At 40.2% G+C, this 21,896-nt stretch overlaps 1 protein-coding gene across 1 annotated transcript in view; it reads left to right on the top strand.

The window, feature by feature from the left end:
• Positions 1-21,896, top strand: part of galnt2 (UDP-N-acetyl-alpha-D-galactosamine:polypeptide N-acetylgalactosaminyltransferase 2) — a 58,569-nt gene that overhangs the window by 15,348 nt on the left and 21,325 nt on the right. Inside the window, exon 3 of the mRNA XM_032516636.1 lies at positions 18,999-19,086. Within this exon, the coding sequence (XP_032372527.1) occupies positions 18,999-19,086 (88 nt within the window). The remainder of the gene's footprint in view (positions 1-18,998; positions 19,087-21,896) is intronic.

Here is a 21,896-nt window from a genome sequence, read left to right as displayed (position 1 = left end):
CATTGATGTTGGATTAACAGTTATCAAATTTGACCTGCTGATGTCATCAGGCACTATCTGATGACGTCAATCTAGCTATAGTATTGTGTAATGGCTGTGTGTAATGACAGAACGGCTGCTTTAGAGGATGTTATTGTTCAGAATGAGTCTGGTTAATGTCCAAACAGGAGAGTGATATCCATTACATACCAGTGGGAGTAGGAATCAAGCTCCTGCATGTGTGCATCATGAAATACCTGATGTTTAGAACTAGTGTGTGTATGGAGAGCTTTTTTTTTTTAAATATAAATCTAGAGCAAAGGTTAAATGTGCATATGACATTTCTACGTTGAATCTACACACAGAGTTTTGCAGCACACACACAGCAACATATGCAAGACTGTAGAAATCTTGGCTATGGTTCAAGCTAAACACACTTACTGAGCAACATACACACGTTGCCCACCATTACTGCTTACACTCATACATGATACCCATACACGAAACACACCTACCCCTGTTGGCTTATAGAAAACTTTTCTCCTTGTATGGGAAAGAAAATACGTATAGAAGTAAAGCTCCTTCCTGTTCCAACCAAAGACACACACACACACACACACACACACACACACACACACACACACACACACACACACACACACACACACCACACACACACACACACACACACACACACACACACACACACACACACACACAATCTATGGTATGAGGTAACAAGTGCTGTGATTTTAGTTGCTATCAGTACTGTAACATCCATGACCTCAGCATTTTTTTTGGGGGGGGGGGGTATACTGTAAATTCTTCCAAAACCATCTTGCCAAAGCCATTTGCAGTTTTTATCTTTCTACCTTTTTAGAGCAGAACTTCTCATCATAATCTCTATTCTATTCTCTTTAAAAAATACCAGGGGCTGCAATTTTACAAATCACAACAATAATTTCTGTGTAATAAACAAAATAATAAAAATAATCCCCAACGTGCAGATTGTGTTGAAGTAAGAAAAAGCATTTTTGGTGGTAGTAATCCAAGACCACTGTTGTGGTTGAGGAGGTGACAATCATTTACTGTTAGCAGGGTGGAGGAGGGGGGGCGATCAAGTAAGGCGGGGAGGAAAAGGGGATATAAGGGGAAAAAAAGAAAGGAAGCAAGTGGTTGAAAGAGTTTGTAAAACTGAATTAGGGAATTTTAAAATCCACACCCTATGCACCCCTCCATGCTGGCCTACTTTTCCTTCTCTGACAAACTGATGATTCATCACTTCATCTCCCTCCCTGCTTGATTTGTCACCCTCCCCATCTTTTTCTCCCTCTTGCCTTGTATTGTTTTGATTTCCCTCTTTTAGTATCTCTAGCAGCGCCTTTCCCTCTCTTCTGAAAATTAAATCTGAACTTTCCCATTATTGGGAGTCATTTGTTCAAATTAATTTTCAAACTGCTGCTGACTAGCAGTGGGGAATAAGCAGCTTTCACAATGCTGAATATAATCATTTCTGCCTTGTGAAACTCTTTGGACAAGATAAAATTAAACATTTTGGTTTTAAGACTGACTATCATGCCTCCATATGGGTGTTTTATGACACCCTTGAGAGCTATTCAGGCTTTATCTATTCTACTACATTTTCATTTTAAGCAGTGTTTTGAGACAAAAATAGATCTTTGCCTACAGAGTAGTTTTAGCTCCAGTAGCAGAACTAATCTAAGTCTACATTAACACGTCCTGACTACGCTTATCACATTACAATTCGCATACGCTGGGCATGTGCGTGGTGTAAACAGGAAGCCGATAGTCTAACGTTGCTCTGCGGATGAAAATCATGGATATTAACGTTGAAAATATTTGGGAGAAAGACATTGGGCGAAAAGTAAGACCACGGATTTATTTGCCTTGGTTAGCGATGAGGTGGAACTGTTCCTGAAAGATTTGTAAGCCTGCTTAACCGATAAGACTGACTGATGTGCATCGTTGTTTCAAAAGGTCTCTGTTTGTGCCCATTCAGACTAGAAAGCAACCCCGGAGTTTTTAAACCAAAACTGGGGCAGCAGTGTTTCCAAATGTCTCAGAAACCAGAAACAATACAGAGTATTGTGGATATGAGGCATAAACGCAGCTAAATATATTGGTTTTTAAACCCAAATGTAGTAGGGTAGATCAGAACATGAGGGATCCTCTTTAAATTCAGGTAGCGGGATGAAGACCACATAGTTTTACATTGTAACAGTGATGACTTTTTGGGTCTATTGTTGTATTGCTCTGCCTTTCTAGTTCATCTGCTCTCATGTTACTCGCAGATCTCTTCACTGCTCCTGTCAACAACTGTGAACCAAATGTACTCTTCAGCTTTCTTTTCTGACTTCTTTTTCACTTTTTACCTCCCGCTTTTGATGGTCTTTCATGTCATATTGCAGTCTAGAAAAACAGTCCTGTGTCTGACCCTTCTCACTCAACATGAAAAGACTTCTGGGCATCTGTGTGTGTCTTCAAAGGTGTTACTAGAGTGCCACAACAAAAGCCGTAACGGACACCATAACACCGTGAACCCGAGCTCCGTTTATTGTGTCTGTTGAAACATCACTGACAGGCAGACAAATGAACAGATGGGGAGTGTTCGGGAAATTGGCTTCTCTGGTCATTCGACCAGTTAATGGCAAAGTTAATGGAGAAAAGTTAGTTTGATTTGTACTGGGAGGCTGTACAGTAGGGATGAATTGATCCAGCAATTTTGATGGCAGTCAACCATCATTAAACACTGTATGACCTGGTATAAAAAGCTTGAAATACTTTACAATTTTTTTTTCTGACCCACACTCTTTGACGCCTTGAAGGGGGTGGGAGACAGGAGGGTAGTGGCTAAATATTCCTTCATGATGGATGACTCCTCCCACCCCATGCAGGACACTCAGTCAGCACTGAACAGCTCCTTCAGTGACAGGCTGCTGCACTCGCGCTGCGTCACGGAGAGATATCGCGGGTCGTTTTTGCCTGCTGTCAGACTCTACAATCAGCATGGCTCCCAGTAGACCACATGGACAAAACCCACACACAAGGACTGATAAAACGTGCAATAAAAAATGTGACTGTGCAATACTGTCAACACATTTTACTATTTTATTTTCTTAACTTTGCGGGAGCACAACCGGTCATTGCGTTCTTCGAACCAGTGAGTTTTAGAAGTGCCAAGGTCCAGGTATAAACGGTGGGGAGATCAGGCTTTTTGCCGTTGCTGCCCTATGACTCTGACACTATTACAGATGTAGCTCTTTTTTTTTTTTTTAATAAGTAGCGGTGGTGTGACAATTTCATTCTTTCTTTGTAATCTTTTCTGATTTTACTGTTTTCTATTTTCATTCTTTCTATTGTAATGTGTTTTTACTCTTGGTTTCTGATGTTAAGCACTTTGGATACCTGGTGTTTGCTGTAAAGTGCTTTATAAATACATTTTGGAAATAAAAAAGGAAACTTGTTTTGAGGAGAATTAAAATTACTCTGGGCTGAGTTTTCCTAGCAACCTTACCAAAAAGGCTCAGGGTGCTGCAAATGTTGGTATAATATGAAAATGGCTGGTGGATTTAAGACAAAAAATAATAATTTATTGAATGAATCAAATATGAACATACTGAATGTGTCAGTGGCTTGCTGATCTTTACGTTAAGTTCCTAACCCGGCATGGGATACACTTTTATACGGTTTTATAACGTACTTTCTGGACTTTAACTTTTCATTGCACTTAAAATAACGAGCAAGTCCTCAATATAGGTCATCCTGTACATCTTGTCTCCAGTCTTCCTGTGTGTGTGTGTGTGTGTGTGTGTGTGTGTGTGTGTGTGTGTGTGTGTGTGTGTGTGTGTGTGTGTGTGTGTGTGTGTGTGTGTGTGTGTGTGTGTGTGTGTGTGTGTGTGTGTGTGTGTGTGTGTGTGTGTGTGTGTGTGTGTGTGTGTGTGTGTGTGTGTGTGTGTGTGTGTGTGTGTGTGTGTGTGTGTGTGTGTTGCAGGGGTTAAATCAGCAGCCCACCCGCTGCAGAGAGCTGACAGGATTGAAACAGCAGCGACTTCAGAGTGAAAAATCGTTATAGAATTCATTGAAATGTATAAAATGTATACAGGTTGGCAGGACGGTCTGAAATGTTTTGCACGGTCTTTTGCTAAACGTTGTGTTGGTAAATGTGTGATGTTCGAGTCACAAACGTCTCATACTCATAGGAGAAACAAGGAAATTAATTTGGCGAGGTACGTGTGACATAAACCCGTTCTCACTTCCGCTTGGTCATTGGCTCCCAGTCACATACTGATATAGAGTCTGGCACGTGGGACTGCTGTGATTGCGTGTTGCGGTGGGGGTTTGAATTGCCGCGATCTCAAAATCCTGGAGGGACTGATTAATGGAGCTTCCCGGTAGTTAAGACAAACACAGGAATCCTTTTAATGTTGCATTCATCCTCAAATCATCTACACCCACCACCTCAATAGGGGGTCCACATAAAAATGTACCACGCATTCAGTGTTGCTACACTGCTGCCTGTTTTCACAATGTAACTCCACCTTTGTTAGCATTTACTATTTTGATGTTCATTAAATGTTCTCTGACTGTATGGAGGTTGTGAGCGCAGTCTGTGTCAAGCTTGCTTAGCTATGTTCCACAGCATCACACAAGCAGAACCAAACTGCAGTTAGGTGACATCTTAAAAATGACATCTTAAAATGTCTTGCTTTGTCGGACTAACAGTCCCAACCCCATAATATTCAATTTACTATCCCATCGAAGCAACAAAAATCTGAAAAATATAGGAAGCTAGTTTGGCTATCACCAGACCAAGCCAAGCTCAATAGGTTTCAGCATTGGTCTGGGGAGTCTGCTCTGTATTTTCTCTGCACAAGAGGCGTGACCAACGGACATAGTTCAAATGACTCTGTACGCAGTTGGAAAGTCTTTCGACCAATCAGACCAATGATCCGGGTGACGTAGAACCAGCATCAACGGGTTACTGCACTTTGGTGGCGTTCACTGGCCACTATCTTGAAGGTAAACAAGAAGCTGCTTAGTCTCTATCGTCATTGTGTTAAACCTGCCAATTGCTTGCCAGGTAGATAAGCCAGTTTCTGATTGGTCGCCTCAGAATTGTGTAGGAAACTGCAAAGAGGCAATGTTTTGCCTGAAAAAGGTCTTGAACAATAGAATCAATGATCAAAATAGAGGTGTGTGTGTGTGTGTGTGTGGTGTGTGTGTGTGTGTGTGTGTGTGTGTGTGTGTGTGTGTGATGCGATGCAGATGGGGTTTTGTGAAGGGGGCCAGCACACACAATTGCTCCATTGAGCCGACTTACACCCCCCAAGTCTCTCTCACTTTCTCTCTCTCCTTCACTCACTAGCACACGCACACCCTGGTGAGACTTGCCACAGTTTTCTCAGTGCAGTCTGAATTCTCAATGAAGTGAAGTTGACGAGGCTTTGGGGTTGAAGTCTTGTAGAATTTACAACCGGTCCCTCCTCCCTTCTTTTTGCTGTTCTGTCTCACACACTCAATAACTTTCCCCCTCTATCGTGTGTTATTAATGTCAGAGAAATAGACACACACAAACGGAACAACCACCAAATTTTACAATATAGCCTAATACTAAAAGCAATATTAACAATATAAAGATTGTGTAAGCTTACAAGGTAGGGAAAACATTTAAGAATAGTAATAATAATGTGAGTTACTCTTAACATTATTACATAATTATTACATAATAATGGTAAACATAATACAAATGTGTTAAGTTACTTTTTCTGTAACAGCACTGTGTGCAAGGAGAGTGAAAAAATGTTAGACTAGGGGCCGATCAGTGGGAGGTGGCATGTGGCGAGGAGAGGCAGAGGGAGAATCAGCGAGGGGGGACGGGAGGAGATGCCAACACATGACAAAGGAGGAGATCAGATTAAAATGAAATGAAGTTAGAAGACATTGGAAAGAGGGGGTGCTCACAGGTGAAAAGTTCAGTCATATGTAATTTGACAGTTTTATTCCAAAGTTTAATGCTACTGAGGCACACAATCAGAATATATTGTGTTTCAACACCAGATCACTAACAAATTCTGCTGGGACGCAAAAGTAAACAAACACAACTCTTAAAAACCCTTTGTTTGCTTTCCTCCCTCCTCATATAACCTCACTCTCCTCCTGTGTGTATGACAGCCCATTTAGGACTTGTTTTCAACAACAAACCTCTTCAAACTTCTTTTCATGCTTTTATGTCAAGTGTGTGTGTGTGTGTGTGTGTGTGTGTGTGTGTGTGTGTGTGTGTGTGTGTGTGTGTGTGTGTGTGTGTGTGTGTGTGTGTGTGGGTGTGTGTGTGTGTGTGTGTGTGTGTGTTGTGTGTGTGTGTGTGTGTGTGTGTGTGTGTGTGTGTGTGTGTGGTGTGTGTGTGTGTGTGTGTGTGTGTGTGTGTGTGTGTGTGTGTTCGATTTTTCATTCAGGTGCTGCCGGAAAATCCGCCATATACCCTCCTCCCAGACATTCACGATGTGAACGTCTCCGCTCAGGGCGTCTCTTGTAGATGTAGATGCCACATTTTGTACAAAATACATAACTATTTTATTTCCATGCTAATGCATTGAGGGTTGTTGGGGCAATTTTAACAGAGACAGACATGGCGTGTTACAATCCAATTTTAGTCTTCCAGAAAACACAGCACTCTTTGTTTATAGTGATTGGCCTTGAGACACTTTCTCATTCACATCCACCCAGGCCTGGTCAATAAACTATAAGAACTTCAAAGTTCAGGAACTGCAAAAACCCCACGAGCGAGATTGCTTTTTTTAAATTGCTTTTCATAAACTGTGAAGATTAGGTAAATTAGGAGAAGCTGATTTGAAAAATATGGTTTCTGTGTGTTTCATTTTTTAAATAATGACTCCTTTTACTCTTTGGTAAACTGCATGTCATTGTTCTCAAGTTTGTAGCCATGCTAGTGGCTGCACTTTGTGTTTAGTGATAATTAGCAAATGCTAGCTAACACGCTCCTAGCAATAACACAAATGTGTACTAACCAAATTCAGAGGTTTTGTATAATAGGTTTCCCCTACAGAGAAAATATTCTGAACCTTATATAAGTGTGAAATTTGTTCATGGGACTTCATGGTGAAACAAAGCACATTAAGTTGGTTGACTCCAGCTTTGGTTCTTGTCTTGAAGTTTAGGAACCGGGTAAATTCATTTAAAGTGTGACGAGGCTAGAAGCACTCTCTCTGACCAGCCTTGGGGTTATGATAAAGTAAAAAAAAAACTAAAGCATAGACTGTGGTGCTTATTGCTGGATATTAATGAAATATGAATACATATGAATATAATGTATATTTTAATTCTCAACCATAATTGAAGTTGACTCTTCCAGAAATATATTTGAATGTATTTCAATACAGGGTACAAGCGGCCGAAATGGGTTTCCTCAGGAGGGTGGCTGGCGTCTCCCTTAGAGATAGGGTGAGAAGCTCAGTCATCCGAGAGGAGCTCGGAGTAGAGCCGCTGCTCCTTCGCGTCGAAAGGAGCCAGTTGAGGTGGTTCGGGCATCCGGTAAGGATGCCTCCTGGGCGCCTCCCTAGGGAGGTGTTCCAGGCACCTCCAGCTGGGAGGAGGCCTCGGGGAAGACCCAGGACTAGGTGGAGAGATTATATCTCCAACCTGGCCTGGGAACGCCTCGGGATCCCCCAGTCGGAGCTGGTTGATGTGGCTCGGGAAAGGGAAGTTTGGGGTCCCCTGCTGGAGCTGCTGCCCCCGCGACCCGATACCGGATAAGCGGATGAAGATGGATGGATGGATGGATGGATTTCAATACTCCATTTGGGTTTATTTTACTTTTATGTTAAAGACAGGGTGCTCTTTCCCTATTCAAATCAGAGGCCACAGGGCACTGATGGTAACCCTGTTAGAGATGATGCTAGGAAAAGTAAGGGGAGTGTGTTTTAGCAGTTGATTGAAGTAGATTTGAATTTAGGCAAGGCAACTTTATTTGTTTAGCACATTTCAGAAACAGGGCAATTCAAAGTGCTTTACATGAAAACGATTAAAAGAAAAAACAGGTTAAAAGCAGAGGAAGAACAGAGGAAAAGAGAATTCAGAAGGGATCAGGTGACATAAGGTACTTCTTATAAAACAATAGTTTCCTTGCACCAGTGACCGTACTAACTTGTAGGGGAACATTTCTCTTTTGACATTTTTTATGTTTACCTGACCAGGCAGGCTGCTTATACACAACTTCCTCTCATTTAGAGTGATGATTATAACATTCTATTTAAAAAAAACAAAAACTCTCCTTTGTATCCAGGGAGACAGTGGTTACCCTCTGGGACAACCAGTGCTGATGTTTTTGTGATCTTACTTTGAATACTTGTGGGAGCATTTCACTTTTTTCACTCCTCAGGGGGGTCATAGGTCAGGCTTGGCTGTCGAGCACTACACAGATCTGGATTTAGTGTCTTGCTAAAGGACACTCAAGCAGGACAGGTGCTGACTGTCACAGGGGCTTGAACCTGAGCTGTCATTAACAGCATTCACTACTGTCAGCTGCTCTGTGGGTAAAAGACTGCACCATGTTGCATATGTTACACAGAACATACTATATTGAAAACCAGAAGCATCGCTTTTTGGGTTTTGGTGACATTTACACATTAGACATACATTAGATATAACTGAGGAGCATAATGTGTCCATTCATTATATTTCTGATGTACTTTAAGCCATGCTAGTGGCATTGCTCTAAACATTTCAGTCGATTCACCACTTTAGTCCAACCGTAATATCTCCAAATCTATTGGAGGGAGGGCTATGGAATTTTGTCTAGACATTTATATTCCCTCAGAGGATGAATCCTAAAGACTTTGGTGATCCCCTGACCTTTCCTATTATGCCATCATGAGGCTAATACTTTTGTTACTTTTGTTTTTTCAACAAATATTCAATGGATTTTCATGAAATTTAAAAAGGACATTTATGTCATCCGGATGTATTTTAACCACCTGGCGTTTCATCTAGTGCAATCATCAGGTCAGCATTTGAATTTGTCTAATACCTGCTAGGCCAGTTACATTCCTACCAGCCTCAACTGTACATAGTGTTTAGTGCTTATTGTCTGCATGTTAGCATGCTGATATTTAGGTAATTATACAGCCTCACAGACTGCTATGGTGGCTGTAGACTCTTCTTCAGAAATAAATTAGTTTCATTTACCTAATTTTAATTTTGTTTAGCCAGGGTCATTTTATTGTTGAGAAACAGAAGACACTGGCCTGTTTTCAAGATTTAATTTAAGCAGGGTTTTAAATAATGAAAACCTTCAGCAGCATATTGTATCATCATCACGGTATGCTGCTGCTGTCCAGCTCCTGCTGCTCTTGATGCCGGATGCTCTAACAGTACTATTGGAGGGATTTTGTGATTAATTAAGCCCACAGAGCAAATCAGATTAATGGCACTGTTTCATTGTTTCAGAAACATGGTTTTATCTGGATTGAAGCTGTGAAATCACAACCAGTTTGTCTTGAATTTTTGCAAAGTAAAAAGTCCCATGTTAACTCATATTTTATCAAGAATGGATGAAAGTGAAGATGTTCTCTTCACGCACAGTTCAAGTACTGTGTGTGTGTGTGTGCGTGTGAGTGAGTGAGAGTGTGAGAACTCTTTGCTCCTATCTGAGTTAATCTATCAGTGGATGTGATCAGATTACTGTGGATTATACTCTGACTATAGAGGCTTGACCAAGACTGGTTCACTCTCTCACACACACACACACACACACACACACACTTACTGGCAGACAGTTACCCGTGTGTGTGGCCAGACTGACACACTAATGTATGTGAGCTCTTAAACCCCCTACATACACAAATGTGAGCTGACACTGGTTAACACACACATGCATGCTTGGTCTGATCTGTTGGGGATTTAACGTCCATCCCATTATCAGAGAAGCAGGTGTGAGAGCTCTTTTGTGCCCTGTATTGATCTCTATTGGAGAAAAAAAACATTAGTAGGGCTTCTCATTGCTCCTAGAAATAAAATTTGACTATAAAGAGGTTGTTTAGCGCTAAACAAATGACTAAAACTACCTAAATTATGACTTTAAAAACATGTGGCGTTCATGTAAATTGTTGAAAGATTTGAGTCAGTGTGTTTTGCTGTTTTCTGAAGGAATTTGATTATCTTCCACACTCAGAAGAGAGGTTAAGAGTAGCACTCTCGCGACACAAAGACCCTAAAATTGTAAGTTTCCTGTCACCCTGAGTTGCAGCAAGACATAAAAATCCCCAAAATATTCCCTCCCCTGTAAATGCATATAAAGTCTTTATCGCACCGAGTGCAGTGAAATGCTTGATGCTGCCCTACATAAACCAACAACAAAGCACACGGATAAACACACACTGCAGGGACAGGAACACCGATGGGAGTTGGTAGGTGGCTCAAAACAGGAACACAAACCAACCGCCACGGGGGAAAATTCTAAAAAGGCAGATTAAACAAGTCTAATACATAACGAAACAAAAAAATGAGCTATGCTTCACACAGATATTTAAAACCAAGCATTAACATGCCTTTTTGTGATCACATTTATTTTATTTTTTTATATTCAGAAAACAACATTCATGAACAGTTGCAAACAATCCCCGTCCCAGGGCCACAAAAACAGAGAGGACAGACGGGATGGAGGGAGACAAAACAACACATGCAGAAACAGACACACACACACAGCCAGACACAAGACAAGGGACCAGTCACATAAGCAAACAAAAGAAAAGACTGCAGCACAAATTTACAGCATGGACTTTAAGGACTCAGCAATGCTGCGGCAAGTGTCCAAAGTCCTTCCCGGGGCTCCACCTATGTAAGCCTTTGAGAGTTCCATATATCTTACGTCCAAAAAAGAAAGGATCCATGTACTAGCGGACAAGTCATATTCTTATTTTGGTTTCTACACTATTTAAATTTGTGCAACTAAACAGAGTTTCCTCGGGATCATAAAGATTTCTGATTCTGATTCTGAAGTCATAAGGTGGGTTCCAACAGGTTGCAATCATCCTCTTAGCAGCTGTCGGTCCAGCAAACAGCCTTTAGAGAACTGGAAGGCTGACCCCCAATTTCCACAGGATGTGGTTCTATTCTACATGAATTTGCGAGATCCCGTGGGTCCTCGAGACTTCAGGTGTCAGTCAAATCTGGACCTGGTGGGTATTGACGGAGCATGGAGCTGTCACACAGCGGAGCCGCTACGCATCCTGTGGAAATTGGGGACGATAGGTCATTCAGAATCAAAACATGTACAGTAACATTAATCAAGGCAGACATTTTGGATGAAATATTGTTCCAGAACTGACCGACAGGAAAGCACTCTAAGAACATGTGTAGATATGTACTGTTAATTCGGCAGAAAGTGCATAAAGGGCTGTTAATAACCTTCATGTGGTACATTTTCACGGGGGGTGATCTATGTCTTTATATGAATATGAATGAAATTGTAGTGAATCTGCTGATGGTCTGGATTGCGAGATACTTCTGGAATGCTAGACCATACATTATGCCAGTCAAGATCAACCCTTAGGCCTGGGCAATAGCGTGCCCAGATCCTTTCAATAGGAAGGTCAGCGCGGCAAGATATCACTAAGAACTGATAAAGTCTGGATACCATACCTCAGTTTTTAGGCTGCACAGTAAATAACTTCCAAATAGGATGGACAGGCAAAGGCCTCTGCCAGGGGACACCCTATGCCTTGAGTGCCACCCTTAACTAAAGCTAAAAGAAAAAAGAGGAGCGTGGTAGACTGAATCCATTTTATAAGTCAGAGAAGGCTAACAAGCCATCCTCACCAAAAATGTCTTTTAGAAAATGAACTCCCCTTTGTTCTCATTTGTGGGGCTGTGATACACCCCCCCCCCCCATCAGGAGTGCTGTATTATTAAACAAAGGGGGAAAAGTGTGCCCGTTATAAGCTATAAAGCAGTGTGTTTCAGCTAACCTCCAAGTTTTGATAAGATGAGAGATAAGGGGCCAAAGCGTAGCTGACACTGTTTGTTTGAAACATTGGCAAAAAGAACGTCATAGAGGACCAAGGCTACCAAGGCTCTGTCATAGCACTTTTTAGGGTATGCCAACAAACAGACGTAATCCCCTCCAAAAGTTTTGTAACTGCAAGGAATTTCCTTTGTTTTTGTTTGTTTTATTTGGATCCCCATTAGCTTCAGCATAAGCTAAAAGCTATTCTTCCTGGGGTCCTTCAATCTGTTCTTGAGACAATACTCTTTACAACAACACATTACACACACAGACATTACAACATTTGAAAATACAAATCATAATTAAATCTTACAGTTAACACAATTAATACAAAAAATAAAGTAATATAAACCCACTACTCCCAATAGATCTATTTTAAGAAATAAGATGACAAAAAGCCCTGTAACAGACTCTAATTTGGTATTCAATATTTATATTCCTTTTGAAGGTAATATGTCTTAAGTGATTTTTTTTTTTTTAAACCATACAGAGTGTTTGTTTTTGATAGTCTTTGGGAGGGAGTTCCATTCACACATTGCGCTGCACCTAATTGAACGTTGAATGGATTTGGTTTTCACTTTAGGGAAAATAAAAGTACCTCCTACTGCATGCCTTGATGAATAGTGATGTGTATCAGTACTAAATGATAGTTTTGTATATAAAGTAAAAGTTGTTTTGTTTGTTGTAACATTTAAAAAAAAAAACATTAGCGAATAGCCTACACAAATCTATTTTTAACTTAAAACCATGAGAGGCTTTAATGCATTTAAAACATAAGATCTAAACCAACACGAGAGAGCCACACGAGCAGCTTTATTCTGAATCACTTTTAATTTTTTTAATATTAATAGCTGAAGTGCTGGACCAAACCACAGAGCAGTAATCCAGATGTGAAAAAAACAAAAGCCTGAAGAATTTGTTTAGCTATCTGTGGTTTGAGGTTTTTTTCACATCTTTTAATAACGGACAAGGTATTGCCCATTTTAGTTACCAGTTTCTGAAACTGTCCCAACACAATCTATTGTCAATAATCGCCCCCAAAGGTTTAGCCTCTTCTCTTTGCTCTACAGAAGTTTCCTCTAAACTGACTTCAAGTTTCAGTTTGGAACATAAAGAAAAATGAGTTCCAGCGACACCGTCTCCACTTAAGAGAAAACGTTTTCTCCACTCATAAATTGCAAGCATTAAATCTTCATGCACACACTCATGCATCACACCATTTGAAAGCTTAAAGTTTCATGGTTCGATTAAGCCCGCACACAAAGTATAAGATGACTTAGTTATAGTTATAATCCTGTTATGAAGTAAAGAAATACAGAAAGATTCTACGCCGCTAGTGTCTAAAGTGGAGTGTGCATCCATACCTTCTTCCTCGTGTCTTTAGTCACAGCGGTGAAAGATCGCCAAAAACATTTTTTTCCTACATCGCCAACAATCCAAAGAATTAGAATATCCAAGCCATTTGATCCAAAACGAGCTGGTCCCCTCACAATCTTGTAGTTTATGGCCGAGTTTCAACGGAAAGAAAGCTAAACAGTTCATCATTTCTGGGTTTTGATCGCTGCTCTCTTCTCCCCTGGGTCTGCAACAGTGTTACTGAGCACACCGGCAGATTCTCTATCGGCTAAGCATTCGATTGACAGGTGATATAAGCCAATCCCTCTACTGTTACCTGAGATGGCCCAAATAGAAGCCAATCATGTCGCAGAGTTTTGGGAGGACATGGGAAAGATTGACAATTTTTCCTTCCAGTTAAAACATAGTGTAGCAAAATGGCCTCTACCCGAATGACAGATACAGACTTGATCATAACATTTTAACCCATGAGTGCTGTAAACCTGGTGTCAAAGCAAAAATAAGGCCTGAGTGATTCATTTCACCCATTTCATGCAATTTATGATACTTATTTCTACCAAAATGTAGTGTATATAGAGTTTCAAGTATGTGTGTGATTGAGTGTTTTGTATTGATAACGTTTGTATTTTGCACTTTTTGGCTTTTTTCTTAAAGGAAATAAGAAAACGCACAGACATATCTGTAGAAATAACTTCATAAAATATCCATTTTCTAAGTGTTTTTTTCTGGATTTTGTCTGTATTAAGTTGAGACATGTGGCTAGGGTACTAGGTTTGTGTGTAGTCCATCTGATATCTTCACAGTAGTGTTTTTTTAAAAATCATTTTACAGATGCTTTGCTTGGACAGAAATAGAAATTCTCTATTCTTACCCCTCTGTGTCAGTAAGGCCTAGAATCCACTGACACTTGGAACAAAAAAAATGAGTGTTAACTTCCCAATGACCTCAGACACATCCCAGAGGGCCAAAGTACAACTGTATCACTTTTTTTTTGGTAAAACATTTAGGCGAGAAAAGCATGTATTTCAAGTGTGTTTATACTGGTAGTTTTAGATATATTGAGAATCAGTTTGTTACTCCTGATCCAGTCCACCTGACTGTAGCTGTTGTTCACTAAAGATATGTTGGGTTTAAGATGAAAAGATGAATATGAGACAAGAGTTCAGAATTATTCCAGCTTTTATTTCCTGGTATTTACGTCTATGTGTTATACAACTCAACAACATGTATTCTTTGTATTAGACCACAGCATATTTAGGTATGCAAAATTAATGGAACAAATAATCTCAAAGTAAATAACATTTAATATTTGGTGGCATAACCCTTGCTTGCAATAACTGCCTCTAGCCTGCAACCCATCGACATCATTTCATTTTTTTCATTTTCAGATTCTTCATTTGTGATGCTACTCCAGGCTTTTACCACAGCTTCTTTCAGTTCTTGTTTGTTTTGCGGGGGTCCTCCCTTCAGTCTCCTCTGCAGGAGGTGAAATGCATGCTCTATTGGGTTAAGGTCAGGTGATTGACTTGGCCAGTCTAACCAAGTCTTGATTGTGATACGTTCACCCCTGCTCTGTGGAGGTTGTTGGTGATGTCACTTACTGATGTTTTGCATGCATTAAAAATTTTACTTAAGTAAAAGTATGTATCGTCAGGAAAATATGGTTAAAGTATAAAAGTAAAAGTACTCAATGCAGAAAAATGCTCACATTTTAGAAACGGGAAACAATCCAGTTCTGTGTTTAATGGTCTAATCATTTCAGCTGGAAGCTTGTAGGCCGTTATATTGTTGGGTAGTATTATTTATGATGAAACATTGTATTTTATAAACATATTTTTTGTGTGCAAAAACCTTAATCTGTAAAATAACTAGTAACCAAAGCTGTCTTAATTAATAGTGGAGTAAAAGTACAATATTTCTCTCTAGAATGTAGCGGAGTAGAGGTAGAAAAGTGGCATGAAAAGAAAAGACTTAAAAGTACAAGTACCTCAAATTTGTACTTAAGTAAATGTACTTAGCTACATTCCAACACTGAGAAGGAGACAGGGAAGGACTATAGGGGTAGAAAAGAAACCCAACATGCATATGTCCAGAGGCTAGCAGTGTCCCCTTATTTCAGTCATTATGCTAAACTAAAATGCTGGACTCATAGACATGAGAGTGATATCAGTCGTCTCATTGATCACTCTGTGAGAACATGATTAAGCGTATTTCTCCAAATGATTAACTATTACTTAAAACACTGTTCTGCTGATAGGTCGGTCATTAAAAACTTATACTTTGCAGCCCAACTTTGTAAATGGAGTCTTGGGTCTTAATATGACACTGTGTAAACACCAAATAGCTTCAGCTAAGAGTTAAAAGAAGGTGATACAGAAGATAGATGATGCTGCCAGACATCTGAAGGGGAAAAATGGGTTGACTTGATGTTAAGGGGTTGGGGTTAGGGTTAGCGGTCCCTCAAAACGATGTGCTTTCTTCAGTTGTAATACCCCTGGCTTTAGCTGGTACACAAAGGTGTGTGTGCTTGTCTTTTTGTGTGCACACAGTTTCAATCTATCAAGTTTATGTTTGGAGGAGAGACAGATACAGGCTGGGGCCATTATCACTAAGAGGTTTTCAAAGCCATTTATGTGATGTGAGTTATAAAAATAGCTCTCAAACATCTGCTCTCTACTTACCCTTTTAAATCATGATTCAATCAGCGATAAGTCATATTTACAGCAACCATTTGTTGAGTGATCATACGTACCAGTCCTTTAAGCAGTGTATTGTTCTCATCATCTCCTAATGCTTTCTTGTTCGGTGCGATCTGTGATGGACTGCAATTCTCATAAATCATAGGGGGCTTCAGAGGGGAAGCAAGCAGCACGGATGAAGCTGGAGAATTTAGCTTTCTCTCCCATGACTTCTTTCAGTTCTTGCCTCTCTGTAAGTCTCTTTCACTCCCTCTCATTCCCCCTTCTGTTGCCTTGTTCTCTTCACCTGATTGTACATTTAAAAAAATAAAATGATGAATTTTTGCAGTTGAATCTGAAAGGTGGAACCTAGAACTGTAGTCCTAAAACAAATATTTACCAGTTACAAGCACAACAGGGAAAATTACGTCCTTCAATTTCTTCATGAGCGTTTCAAGGGTATACAAGCGTACGAAAGGCATGGGAGTTGAAACAGATTTTAAATTCCCAAACAGAATTTAAATTACTAACATTTTTAAGATATTGAAATGATATTTTAAATATGTGTAGTCAAAAGACCAATAACAGAAGAGAAAGTGGTGTGTTTTCTTCAAGAAGCAGGGCACCCTGTAGATCTTCAACAGGCGGTTGGCTGCTTGTTCAGTCAGCTGTCTGTCATTTAAATGGTTTTCTTATAATTGATTGTAAATTGAGATCAGCTGCTCAAGCATTCGTACCTATTAAAAGCCTTTTGACTGTCAGCAGGTTTGAGTTGCACAGAGCTTATACAATGAAAGTATGATTGGAAAAGTTGCGCTGTAAAACACAATGTATTGCTGAATTCAGAATGTGATAACTTCTAATATGATCAACTTAGTTTGGATTTAAGTGTGACATCAAGTGATGCAGGCTAATTTAGCAGCATTTTTGAAATACAGGGTGATACAAATAAATCATTACATTACCAGTATGCCAGCTGGCAGGTTTTATATAGGGGCTTTTTTGCATGCACTGGCACTTTTGTAAAATGTAAAGTCAGGTGTTAAATTTATGATTATGATGGCTGGTTTATCTAGTTGTGTTGGGTTTCCGTATGGTCATGCTGGGCCCTGTTTTTTTTTAGGGGGGGTCTGTGTTTTGTAGGTGCGGCCTTGGTATCGTGTGTGTGTGTGTGTGTGTGTGTGTGTGTGTGTGTGTGTTGTGTTGTGTGCGTGATTGGTACAGACCTGATGATGTTGTGCATTTTCCTAGGTCTTCTTTGCACATGAGGACACATGCTATGGGGAGGTCTGGGGAGGTTTTTCTTTTTCTTTCGCGACACACTGAGACACAACATCGTTCCGCGAAGCCAACGTGGAGCTATATGTCATTTGAAAATGTGTCCTTTTTTCCCTCAGAGCCTGTCAAACTGTATTTCTACAGGAAGTAAGCTTTAGTTTTTATCCTACACTGAGCATTACCTTCTGACTGTGCACACACTCAGCTGTCGTGAACACATGTAGAAACTGATTTTATGGAGGTTTCCTTTTTTATAGTAGTTGTGGGTGTTGAACAATCTTATCTTATTTCAGTCACTGAAAAATAGGTACACTACAGTTTTAGAGCGAATTGTTGCACCTTCTACAGTAAATGATTGGAAAAGCTGGCACATAGTGAAACAATGTGTGAGAGTCAATGAAAACAACAGTTATGAAATGCAGACGCCTAGAAAACACAAAAAAGGGAAAAGCAGTGTGAAAATCCCTTTTCATCTTTTTCTGAGGTGTAGAAATGAACTGTTGAATAGTGTTTGGTGGTCTCTGATGTCACACTGCCATTGGCTGTCCTGAGGCAGTAAAGAAAAACAATCAATAAAGCATTTTGGAGAGTCTGAAGGTGAAAGGGAACTATAGAGCAAATAATAGAGTTGAAAAATAGTTTTCTGAAGTCAAGGGCAACAGACTGGACAGGGAATGAATGGCACTAATTACTGTGCTTTCCAGTGTATCGATCCAGTGGGTTTTAATGGTAACATAGATGAACACAAGGAGGCATGGCTCGGCCATCTGTCCATTTGTGCAAATGGTGAGGACATCAACCGTGTTTGTCAATGCACTGGTGGAGTGACCTGATGGATAGACAGGAGGAAAAGGAACAGTTAAGTGAGTGAGTAAAAGAATGGATGACTGCACCTGCTTCCGGACTTCAGAATCACTGCACAAATCTCAGATTTCTGTCAGTGATTCAAACGGTGAATGAAGCGAAAATAAATAGTTACCCAGTCTGATTATCAGGCTGCGGATTGTTAAAGGGGTGGATGAGTGAATTGATGATTGAATGTGATGGTTTGAAGTCTATAACCCTCATACTGTCTTTCCTCTCACATTTATCCTGCACTGTAAAACTGTTTAAGCCGGTTCAAGTTCATAGACTTAAGATATTACAGTTAACCACCTTTTCAGTCACACTGAGATTAGACATTTGACTTAGATTTTCCTTTTTTTTTAAGGCTTGTAGAGTCAGTTTTTAGTTTAATTTCAATAACTTCTTCTTCTTGAATTATAATAGTTAGGGGATAGAGACTAAATGTAATGCTAACCTTCGTCATAGTTAGTGTTGTTTTAGTTTGTTTGGTTTGATATTATAAGTTTCCATCATGTTAGCTTTCTTCAAACTGTGAAACCGAAGGGTCAAAAGAGTTCAAGTCAAGTATAACTTGGGTATTTACACTAAGATAATGACAAAAGATTAGTTGATTTAACAAAATTCCTGTAGGAAGTTTTTAATCTTCATAATACTGTAAAGGTAATGCCAAAATGCCGTCATTGAGTATCTTTAATAAAAACAGGTTTCTGTGTGTTGAATAAGACATCTCTCAGCTGCTGCATGTTTATTTGGTTTTAGGTTAAACGGTGTGTATCCATGCTAATCTGTGTGTGTGATTTCTTTGTTTTGTTTTATTTCAGGATGATGTGGACTCCAGTGACTCGTCCAGCAGGAGCAAAGCTCACATGTCTGAGTACAAGACTCACAGCCTGGAGACTCTGCCGCCAGGTAGGAAACTTAACTACCCATCATGCACTGCAACCACACTGTCCCTAAATGAAATTAATGCTGGGATAATAAAAAAACAAAAAAAAAACTAATTACATTTACTTGGGTATTTGAAGGGAAGGAGATACTGTTTTTTGCGTCTTAACAAAAAAAAAATCTAAGTTCTATCCATCCATCGTTATCCGCTTATCTGTTGTCGGTTCATGGGAGCAGCAGCTCCAGCAGGGGACTCCAAACTTCCCTTTCCCAGTCACATTAACCAGCTCCAACTGGGGGAATCCTGGGGCGTTCTCAGGCCAGGTTGGACATATAATCCCTCCACCTAGTCCTGGGTCTTCCCAGAGGCCTCCTCCCAGCCGGACGTGCCTGGAACACCTCCCTAGGGAGGCGCCCAGGAGGGATCCTTACCAGATGCCCGAACCACCTCAAGTAAAGGGAGACGCCAGCCACTCTTGTGAGGAAACCTATTTCGGCCGCTTGTACCCTGGATCTTGTTCTTTCGCTCATGACCCAGCCTTCCTGACCATAGGTGAGAGTAGGAACGAAAATTAGATTGAGAGCTTTGCCTTCTTGCTCAGTTCTCTTTTTCGTTGCAATGTAAAAAAACATCAAATATATATTTTGTCATATTCAAAGTCAAAATATTTGACCATAATCTCCCTCAGGGTCTGGAGAGAGTGCAGTGTGCTTGTAATTGTACATTGATAAAGGAAAATGCATCCCAGTTGTGTGTGTGTGTGGCTGATACTGTACACCACAGTGATGTATTTAGAAGGTATTCCACATGACGTTCCCACAACCAAAACCATTTCCTTTTTGAAATATGTTAACACAGTGGCATAGTTTGATGACCAGTAGAGCATGAACAACCTATGTTTAAATAACCACAGAGAACAGAGAAGACAATTCAACAGACTCAGCAGTGTGATGCAAATTTTAAATGTTGGAGCTATCCAAAATAATTCAAGTATCCGTCCTATTCTCGCCGCAAACCCAGCTATGCTTCTCCACCCAAGCTTTGAACAACATTGTCTCCGAGTCTGACAGTGCAGAGCAGAAGAGTCACAACAGAAGGAGCTTCTGAGCCGCGTTTTCTCATTCAGCTCTCATCCTCAGCTCGACTCAAAGCAGCCTCCCCTCCTTTACAAGTCCGTGACCTGCGAAAGCTGAACACACAGTCTCTTATCTGATCCAGCGGTAGAAATGGAATCCAATTTGAATGTTGAAGTGGGGGCATTTTAAATTCAGGGTGACTTTACACATTACAACAACGGCAGCGTATCACAACATCACGGAGAAGAAGAGGGAAAGTGGTGAAAAGAAAAGGGAGAACAAGGAGACTGGAAGAGTGAAGAATAAAAAAGACAGATGATAAAGTCAAGAAAGAATGTGGTGGCAAGCAAAGTGAAGGAGTGAGATCTGAGGTTGTTCAGAAGTGCATTTATGCTCAATCTTATTTAAATAGTCACCAGAATTATTGTGTATCTATCTTTTTTCTGGTACTGTGTGCCCTGACTAAAACAATTTATTTTAAAAAAAGGTGGCACTTTATAAAAAAGCTTTCTCAAATCTTCATTGTAAAACATTAAAAACATGGTTATGCACCAAATAAACCTTGTTACGATGAATATTTAAATTAATACATTAAGAACCATTTTTGTCTGCGCTTTCCTTTTTAAATGCATTTTAAAGTTGTTGTTTTTGTTTTATTCAAGACCAGTTGACTGAACATGCTCGTCTTAGAATTGTATATTTTCACCTGAATAAAAATGCTGTTCACATCTCAAACATGAACATCCTGACCTATCCCAAAACCCTCTTGCCAGTTTCCACAGTGGTCTTTATTAGTGAATTACATTTGGAGACTTTATGGTCTTCTACCCCCATAACGAGTCTTTGGCCAGGTGGTGCAAGTTCCACTTGGTCTTGTAATTGCAACCAAACCAACTCGTTTGGAACTCTATTGAAAGAGCTGGAAAAAGGCAGCAAAGGGATCTTGTGTTTATCGCTGTAACCAAAGTTAATTTTTTTCTATCAATAAATTAATCCGCCCATTTATTTTTTATTAAATAATAATGATGGTCTTTGTCTTAAAACTGGACAACAATGGCCATCACAATTTGGCAGAAATCCAAAAGGGTTATAGGTGTTCCGAACAGCCACGCTCGAATAAGGAGTGAAAAGGCATCCGTCAGAGAGATGGCGGCGAGGCAAAGCTATTCAGCCATCTGAAAAGCACTTCTGACTGAGTTTACTGAGACCTTAACGCCCAAGATTACAATTGCTTGTTTTGTCATTTGACTAATCTATTAATTGAGTAATCATTTCAGCTCTTCTTGTGTTAAGTTTGCTGTGGCTCAGGTGGTAGACATGGTTGTCTATCAAACTTGTCAAAGTGTCCTTGAGCATTGTCTTTTGTAATTTTAAACTCCGGTGGATTTATGAAGACTATGGTTGACTGCTCCTCAGCTCTCTGCAGGGTAAATTGAGACAGCTAGCTAGTCTATCTGTCCAATCTGAGTATCCTCTCGCACGGCTATTTTACAGCGGCTCCTTGTGGAGCTTAGCGCTGCCCAAGGCGATTGTGATTGGTTTAAAGAAATGCCAATAAACCAGAGCATATTTTCTCCCTTCCTGGAATGCGGTGTGGAGTAGCTGGACCCTCCTCCTCTCAGCGTGTGGATGGTCTGGCAAAGCGAGACTACCTTGGGAAAAACACTGAACCCCAAATTGCTCTTGATGCTGTGCCAGTTGTGTGTGAATGTGCATGAATGTTTATCTAATGAGCAGGTGGCATGTTGTATGGCAGC

The sequence above is a fragment of the Etheostoma spectabile genome, chromosome 1, assembly GCF_008692095.1.
Source record: "Etheostoma spectabile isolate EspeVRDwgs_2016 chromosome 1, UIUC_Espe_1.0, whole genome shotgun sequence".
Classification (NCBI taxonomy): domain Eukaryota; kingdom Metazoa; phylum Chordata; class Actinopteri; order Perciformes; family Percidae; genus Etheostoma; species Etheostoma spectabile.
The sequence above is the reverse complement of the archived record's forward strand: the minus strand, read 5'-3'. Positions and strand labels throughout refer to the sequence as shown.